This window comes from Serinus canaria, chromosome 3 (genome assembly GCF_022539315.1).
Source record: "Serinus canaria isolate serCan28SL12 chromosome 3, serCan2020, whole genome shotgun sequence".
Classification (NCBI taxonomy): Eukaryota; Metazoa; Chordata; class Aves; order Passeriformes; family Fringillidae; genus Serinus; species Serinus canaria.
Window position 1 is genome coordinate 76,935,690 of NC_066316.1, and position 9,348 is coordinate 76,945,037.

General features: G+C 43.1%; 1 protein-coding gene across 6 annotated transcripts in view; it reads left to right on the forward strand.

The window, feature by feature from the left end:
* BACH2 (BTB domain and CNC homolog 2) overlaps positions 1–8,914 on the forward strand; it is a 180,894-nt gene extending 171,980 nt beyond the window's left edge. For all 6 annotated transcript variants that reach the window (XM_030235916.2, XM_050972024.1, XM_050972025.1 and 3 more), the window contains 2 exons: positions 3,522–3,728; positions 7,385–8,914. In XM_030235916.2, the coding sequence (XP_030091776.2) occupies positions 3,522–3,728; positions 7,385–7,864 (687 nt within the window). In that variant the 3' untranslated portion in view covers positions 7,865–8,914. The remainder of the gene's footprint in view (positions 1–3,521; positions 3,729–7,384) is intronic.
* Positions 8,915–9,348: the final 434 nt, after the last annotated feature.

Consider the following 9,348-nt stretch of genomic DNA (forward strand, 5'->3'; position numbering starts at 1 on the left):
ACTGGTGCAGTGAGTTCCACCTTCCTATGCCCACTACAAAATGGTTGCTTTTTCTTATGGATAATATATTTGTCCTTTAAGTTACTGTGATGTTAAAGTGGGACTTGGGAAGTTCATTGCCTTTACTAACACTTGGCTAGGGTGAAATGATGTCCTAATTAAGATATACAGAAAGAATGAAGAAGCTAAGGTTACTCATAACATAAAGAAATTCCCAAGAGTTGATATTTTATGTTTTAATGGGAGTGAATACAGGTCCTCAGTTCTTTCCTTTATTCCAGGTAAAAAAGAGAGGGGGGAGCAGCAGCAGTAACTGGTACAATAGATGAGCAGAACAGCAGTAACTGGCATATGATCCAAGCTGGCAGTAACTAGTGAAGCTTGAAGGAATTAATTGGTTATGGATGGGCCCTGCATGTGCTGAGTCAGTCGCTGTCTGCCTACATCATTGCTCTGACTTAGCCTCTCAAAGCATTGACATTTACACTGACATCCTAATGCTAATAAAAGGGGGGAAATGCCACAAAATCCTAACCAGGTTTCCTTTTTCCCCAGGGTGGATTGGCAGAGTTGGGGCAGTATAGTCTGCCATGGTGGTAAAAGGTGCCAGTTTATTTGTTGTGTGGTGGAAAGCAAGCTTGTGCTGCTGGTGTAAAAATGGAGGGAAAGAGTAATTGTGCTGATAAGGGAAGGTTTGGGAGCTCTGTGAGGTTAGCTCTGGCTGGAGTAACTGCTGGAAGGAACAGGGATCCCACTTAGATTTTTAATTTGAAATAGTTTGAACCAAAACACATAGTAATTAGAAAGAGAACTTTACAAGAAAGCATACTCGTTGAGGTTTTCTTTCATATTTTAGAAAATATTGACTGTCTTTCTCAGACACTTCAGGTAAGTTTCTCTCACTTCCCACAGATCCTGTAAGATGCAGAATCTTTTCTGAATCTTGAGTCCACTCCTTCTGCATCCAGAAGGAGGGAGAAGCCATGCAGCATTGCCATCTGAAGGGAGCAGGACATTAGGTAGTCCCAGCCCATCATTTCAGGCAGCTCTGGGTGAGTCAGATGAATCCCACCCACTGCACAGTTGCAGGCTCTAGCAAAATGACTCACCACTCTGTTATGATAAATAGCAGCTGAGAGTCTTGCCCTGTGCAGATGTAAAACACTTTAGCCTCTCACTGCAGCAACACCCCGGTGCAGTTATTCACTGTGTCCGTGCCAAAAACTTGGTGGGTTGGTTTTTTTTTTTCAGTTGACAGCTGATTTTGAAGAGGGAGACGGGCAATAAAAATGCTGTGAATGGTGAAGGAAATGAGTCTGACTCACTTCCACTTTCCCTTTCACATTTTTAATCCTGTGCAGTGCTGCCTGTGACAGGAGTGGGATTATGCTGGGATTACTGATAGCAGTCTCTGATCTGCTGTGTAGATGATTTTATTTTCAAGCCTTTTTTTTTTAATGAATCTTTTTTTATTTATTTTCCCATTTCCCTTCAGCAACTTCTACCTGACATATTTAAATTGCTTCTCTTTCATTTCCGTTCCAGCTGCAAGCACATCTCTTCGCAAGTAAATATGTTTTGAAAGGGAGAGGCAGGGAGAAATAAAGTTAACATTGCTTTCCATTTTGGTCTTAAGAAAATAAGGAAAAACTGTGAACATGAAAGGGCTGGTTTTGCAGTGAAACTGTGGTGTCTTTCAGAGGAAAGCACGGGCTGTTTTCATTTTCAGACCCTGGTAGAAGCTTGAGAAAAAAGCAGGTGACACAGTTTATGTTAACCATCCAAAGACTCTGATGGGAAATCAAACAGGTTTCATGTCATTAACTGGCAGTGTGTAAACAAGGTAGTTCACATCCTTGTGCCTAAGGTCAGCCTTTGTGTGTGCAAGCAAGAATTTAGGAGGGTTTGGGCAGTGCTTGGCATTCCTTGCTGCTTTAAATTGACCTGTCAAGTAGTGTGTTATGAAGCAGTGCCTGGACACAGGGGGCAGAGGGGCGTGAATGAACATTTAGGGCATGAAGCCATCTGAAAGAATGTGGTAGGTGTGTGCACAGAACTGCACATACCCCAGCTTGGCAATGCACAGAGCAGTGTTAGAAAACAGCCAAGAACACCCCTAAACAAGGTGAGGAGCTGGTTGTTGCAGGTTCAGGTGCCTGGTGAGGGTCTGTGACCATCAATGCCAGAGGCCACTGCTGTGTGTTGATGTACATGTGTCCTCAGCAAACTGTTCTGCTTGAACAACTCAGCTCTCTGAAGATAACTTACAATCCATGTTGTTACTTTCTTTATTTCCAAATAATTATTAAGTGCACCATTTGAAGACAATGCATGTTTTAAATATCAAAGGAATGTTTTCAGCCCATATCTTTTGTTTGGCTGGAGCAATTTACCTCCTTTGATATAGCCCCTGTGCAGAATAGTCTCCTTGTTCCAGAGGTTAGATTGTACTAAATAGGGACAGAAACATAAATATTTACTGCCATCTTTTGGGCAGTGTGGGTATGACTCAAAAAAAGAAGGGGTCAATGCAATTACTCTGCATCTCCTTCAGCTTTGTGAGCTGACTCTTATCTGACCACCAAATACAATAGGTGGCCAAAGAACATCAGTTTTTTTAATAGCTATCAGTCTGAGGCTCTAAGTGAAGCAAGGCTTCTAAGGGGAGGTGCTTACTTTTATTTGAGCAAGCTGATAGATTTTGGGCAAAAAAGCCTAAAAAGCTTTGAGCACATCCACGATTCTTCAGCTTTTGACACAGTGTGTGTTCATTGCTTCAGACTTCTGGGAGCTTTGTGTTTTGCTCTGCTTTAATGCATAATTGCTAGGATTCTTGAAGTCAGACCCTGACCTTTTCAAGAAATACAATTTCAGTGCTCTTTACTCTGCAAGAATATTAGAGTGTCAACATATATAGGTTTATTTTTAAATGTATATATTTTAGCAGGATAGGATATGTTGCATCACACTCCTCTGACCCTTTCTTCTTACACAGTGTATTAGTCAGTTGAAATGCTTGATTAGGTGACCTTTCCTAATTGCAATACATTGTTTTTCGTCCACTTGAGGTGTCAGGTTGTATTTTTCACCTCATACTTAATCAAACTTTCAGTCCTGCAGTCTGAGCAGATATACATTTCCTGCTGTGGTAATAGCCCCTTCCTTGAAACTAGCTTGAATATGATAGCAGCAAGGTACTTCACTCTTTCCAAAAGGCCGTGTCTCTTAGTGGACAGAACCTTCTTTTAATGCAATGAGATCATTTATTGAGGCTTTGTGGAAAGATGAATTTTTTATCTGGAATTCATATGTGTTGCTGATTTAAGTACGATTATCATCTTATCCTTACCATCGGGACCTCCACAGTGTGCCACAAGGGAAGAACTTGCTCAGTGTAAAACTTGGTCTGTTGTTTATTGAGGGGGTGGCAGCAAAGATAATCGTCCTTCCACTCACTGTTGTTCAGCTTCCATTGAGCAGGCAAAATATGACTCTTTGCTCTTGTCTTGTGTTTGTTTTAGGTGAAACTTCCTTTTCCTGTTGATCAAATCACAGATCTTCCAAGGAATGATTTCCAGATGATGATAAAGATGCACAAGCTAACCTCAGAGCAGCTCGAGTTCATCCACGACGTCCGCCGGCGCAGCAAGAACCGGATTGCAGCCCAGCGCTGCCGCAAGAGGAAACTGGACTGCATTCAGAACCTCGAATGTGAAATCCGCAAGTTGGTGAGTTCCGTGCCCTCGCCGCAGCCCAGCTCACCCTCGCACTGTAGCCTGCAGGGCACCAACAGCAATTCCAGCCCAGACTTCAGGGGGTTCAGTCAGCTTGTTCACTGATGAGCAGAATGCACAGCAGACAGTGCTGCCACATTTTAATGGGAGGGAGTGAAGTGACTGGAGCGAGGCCAAGTGGCTGCTCAGAAAATTCCTCTCACTTTCAGTCATGGTAGGGACACCTCAGGTGGGGCTTGTGCTTCATTTTGCTTTGTTCTCTGCTCAAGCTGTAGGAAACATTGTGTGAAAAAGGCAGGGATCTGTTGGAAGAAGCTGAGTTACCATCACCTCACAAATAGCAGAAAGCCACTCGACTTTGGGTTACTCACTTGCTGCCTGTGCCTGTCTGCTTCCTGTCTGTAACAGGGAGGTGACACTGACCTCACAAGCTGGTTGGGAGGCTTAAATCATCAAGGCTTGTGAAGCCTTCAGATGCTGTGCTGCTGAAGCCCTGGGGGGAAAAAAAAAAGAAAAATCAAAACATTGTTCAGAGTAGTGCTCCACTGATGCAAAACAAACAGCACAACAAAGATAAACAAAATAGTGAGCAACTGCTTCCTCCACTGAGAATAATGCACAGTGTGTACAGGGTGAGTCAGAGGTTCTGCACAGTGAAAGAGTGGATGAGTCCTCATCAAGCTGTCAGAAGAAGCAGGTCCAGCCTTAACTGCACATGCCTGTCGCTCTGCACTGAGCTGGTGATGGGGAGGAGTTCCTGTCTCTCACTCTCCAGAGCCTCAGGAGCAGCACTCTGAGGGCTGGGCTAGCAGCAGGGGGTGATTGAGCCTTATATCTGTAGCCTTCAATTGAAAATTAGTTTTAATTAATTGATTTCATGCAATCCTGTGACATTGCCATTATTGTCTGATATGGTAAACTGTAGACAGACAAAATAAAAATTTTAAGTCCTCTCCTCAGCACAAACATACATCTCAGGGGAATGAATGAAAGGTGTATGAGTGGCCTTGTGGGCTTGATCCCTGTTCAATTTGAGGAATCAAAAACCATTTGAGGTGCAGGATTCTTCCCTGCACCCCAAAAAAGTTGACATTTCTGTTTAGCAAAGGGGACTTGAATATGCGGCAATATGCAGTGAGTGAGTGAAGTAGGGAAGGCACCTCACTGGATCTGTTTGCAAACGGTGAAGGGCTGGTGGGTGAAGTGATGGCTGGATGCCTTCTTGGGCACAGTGATCACAAAATGATGGAGTTTTTGGTTGCTGGAGTAGGAAGGTCAGCAGAACTGCCACCTTGGACTTCCAGAATGCAGACTTTGGCCTGTTTAGGAGACTGGTTGGGAAAATCCCTTAGGAGGCAGTACTGAGGGGCAGAGGAGTCCAGGAAGGTTGGACATTCTTCAAGAAGTAAATCTTGCAGGCACAAGAGCAGGTTGATCCCACATGCCAAAATATGAGACACTGGAGAAGACCAGCATGGCTGAACAGAGAGTTTCGGCTGGAATTCAAGGAAAAAATTGAGTTTATTATCTTTGGAAGAAGGGGCAGCTATCCAGGAGGACTACAAGCCTATCATGAAGTTATGCAGGGAGAAAATTAGAAGGGTAAAAGTCTAGTTCTAAAACTAGAACTTAATCATGCTACTGCTATAAATGACAATAAAAAAATGGTTTTTTAAACAGACAAGCAGCAAAAGGAAGGCCAAGGAGAATCTTCATCCTTTCCTGAATGCAGTGAAAACATAGTAACAGAGAGGGAGGAAAAGGCTGAGGTACTTAATGCCTTCTTTACCTCAGTCTTCCTCAGTATGAGTAAGACTGGTTGTTCTCCAGGTACCCAGCCCCCTGAGCTGGAAAACAGGGACAGGGAAAAGAATGAACACACAACACATGACCACTGGAAATGCCTTTGTTTTCTTCTGGCCACTTTGTGATCAGCAGTTTCCAGTCTCATGAATTACATAATGGTGCTGTGGTTTAAGGGTTTTTCACTTGGCTGGGTCTTTTTTATGAAAGACCCCTTTTCCCCCTGTAGTTGCTGTAAGTCACCCATCTTGTTGACACAGATGGTTTCACAGCAGACAGTGAGTGAAATGGTTGTATCCTCAGAGTTTGATAGGTAATTTTTTTTTGCCTTTCTCTCACTCATTCATCTACCCACTCACATTCCCTTTTTTCCCTGCAAACTCGCAGCATATTCTCCTCCATAATTCATCATCTCAAGATGTACTTGAGCATCTGTTTATTTTTTTATTATTTTTATGCTTTCTTGATAGATTTATCAATATTTTAGCAGTTAGTTCTTTTCATGTGTACTGCTCTCTTTCACATTCACACAGCTGTATGTTTCCAGTGTGGGTTCTGTACCGAGGGCAATACTGTCAGCTGTCAACAACCACCCATAGCTGGATTATCTGAGTTGTGGAGCTTTCACACCTCAGATGCTGAGACATCTTGGGTTTAGCAGTGCTACTAGGTGAGATACGTGGCTGCGCTGCTTTTGGGGCCAGCTCAGCTCTGGAAATAGTTCTGGTACTCTGCAAAATCTCATCTTCTGTCTTGAGCTGTATTCCCACCTGCCTGAGACAGAAGGAGATGCAGCAGGACTATCCCAGTCAGTCTACACTGAGTCAACACTGTCTTATAGAGGTGAAACCCTAGCCTGGGTTTATAAAAATATCTGCATTAGATCAAGTCCAAACCATTAAGCACCAGAACATAAGAAAACAAGCCATGGTGCAGGCCACAGAGCACACAGATCTCTCTTCTGAGTAAACTCACCTCTCCCAGTGGTAACGAGCTCCACGGGGTGCGTCCAGCCTAAGTGGCCAACCTGACAGTTCAAGGGTGAACCAAACATCAGCAGCTTATCCTCACTTCAGGAATTAACCCATTTTCTTGCTGATTAGGTAGGAAATGGCACTTCTCACTCAAAATGTTTAGTTCAGAGTTCTTTTATATCATCTGTCAGGCAGCCTTAGTTTATAAAGGGAACAGTTGTGTGGAAATAACTTGGAATTCTGTCCTCTTCCAGTTCAAATGTTTTTCTCCAGATTTTTTCCAAACTACTATCCACACAGGCTGTGGTGGTCAAATACTTGATGTCTTTGTGACTTTTCCTCTGGCCATATGAAAACAGGTGTGACACATTGGTGTTCTTGGGTACTGCTGCATATGTATTGTTTTTGCAAGGACCCTCATGGCAGAGAGGAATGATGAATCTGACTCCATGTTATCAGAAGGTTAATTTATTATTTTATGATAATATATTTTATGATAGAATACTGTACTAAGCTATACTAAAGAATGCAGAAATGCTAAGAAGATAATAATGAAAACTTGTGACTCTCTCCAGAGTCCTGACACAGCTTGGCACTGATTGGCCAATGAGGCAAAACAACTCACACCAGAATCCAATGAAACAATCACCTGAGGGTAAGCAATCTCCAAACACATTCCAGACAAACAAAACACAGGAGAAGCAAATGCTGTAAGAATTGTTTTCCTTTTTCTCTGAGGCTTCTCGGCTTCCCAGGAGAAAAATCCCGGGTGAAAGGATTTTTCAGAGAATGTGAATGCCACACAATAGTGCCCAAAGTGAGCAGGCAGTGGATGTCCCTTCCTTAATCTAAGACGCCTTCTTTCTTTTTCAGGTGTGTGAGAAAGAGAAATTGCTCTCAGAAAGGAACCAGCTGAAAGCAAGCATGGGAGAATTGCTAGACAACTTCTCGTGTCTTTCCCAAGAAGTGTGTAGAGACATGCAGAGCCCGGAACAGATCCAAGCCCTCCACCGATACTGCCCCGTTCTCAGACCCATGGATCTACAGCCGGTCACCACCATCAGCCCCGCCCCAGCTGGTGTGGAGCAGAGCCTGGTGACCTCCCAGTGCGTCGGGGAGAGCATGCAGTGCTGCTCAGAGCAAGGCTCGGTGCAGCTGGGAGCACCCTGGCTGCCCAACAACATCTCGGAAAATTGTTCGGCTGGCGCGGGATTGGATGGAGCCGACGCAGGTACTTACTCCGAGAGAGAGCTTCCACCAGAGCAGAGCAGCCAAACGGTCACGGTAGACTTCTGTCAGGAAATGACTGATAAATGTACAACAGATGAACAACCCAGGAAAGATTACACCTAGTGACTCGTAACCTTAACGTTACACCTGGTCAGGTGTTCTTCAGTCAGCCAGTGGCAGTGTTCATTTGTTGTCTAGAAGAACGTATTTGGTGCACACTACAGTGGTCTTAGCAGCAATACTGTTTTTAAGTATTCCCTCCTCTCTACAAGCAGGAGTTCTCTTCACAATGGTGCTATCCCTTGCTCAGGCAGGGAACGAAGCAGTGGCAACACTGTCTGTTTTTGTATGTTGATTTCAATCTTAACAGGGATGGACATAACACCTCTGAGGACCCAACCGCAGCTTTTTTCTCAGTGGCCCATGTCACAAAACCCTAACTCAGGAATTTCCTCTGAATGTTCAATTTTTCATTGAAGACAGCTTCTTTACACATCAAAGTTTTATAGCTAAACTGTACATATTATATATAATATATATAAAATATATATATCCATATGCAAGAGTCCCTGCATGCCTCAATTTTCTCATCCTACAAACTGGAAGCTTTCATTTCTATTGTACAAACAAGTTCCAACATTCCTTTTTGTCTTTGATGCTAGAACTAGTTTGGTAACTTGTTACACGATAATTTTTTCCTCAGTTCGCAGTTCAGCAATAGCATTCAATTTGTACTTATTTATAAAACTTTAATGTCAGAAACTTATTTGAGATTTTATTATAGACAATTTTTTTTGGCACAGCCATTTCGTGCCACTTGAGCAATGTGGAGTTATTTTATTTTCTTGCAGATACTGTACAGTAATGGTCAACTTTGCCACTTGCACTGAGTTTCTGGTCAAACCTCTTTTCATAAATGAAGTCATGACTTCAGAATAACTTGAGTATATGGTTTTCTTTGCTTTATGGCTTAAAGGAAATAGAAAATTTTTATCTAATAGACAAACACTCAGGAGCTCATTATGTAGTAAAAACAGTCTTGCCAAATACTGAATTCACTATACAATTTGTAAAGAGAATCTGCTTGAATTATTTTTATATTTAGACTTCTTTCTGTTTCACAAACCAAGTTTAAGTGCTGTTAATGATGCGTTTGGAGTCTTATAGGGGAAAGTATATTTCACTCTTTAGAGAAAAGTGTATTTGACAACTGGATCAATTCATCAAATGTTCCACGAAGTAAAGCAAACAGAGATCACGTCAATATACCTGGGGGCTTTTTCTCCAGCCCCACTCTGCATCCTTTACTCATGGAAGCAACTGCTGCTCCGGCTAGTCCTTAGAGCCTGACCTCAGCTGTCCTCAGACGTTACCTGTTCTCCCCACCAGACCCCAGGTGCAGAGGTGGGTCTGGTGAAGTCACTGACCCTGCCTAGGTAGGCAGAGTTGCAGGATCACACCCCTAGTTGTTGACTTTGGCTTCCTTACGGAAGTCCAGCTAGCACTGTATCCTCTAAGAGCAAAACATACGTTTGCCAACACCCAATTTGGTCACTTACCCATCAAATTGTTGTGTTCCGGGATCCTCTCATCCTGCAGCATTGCCC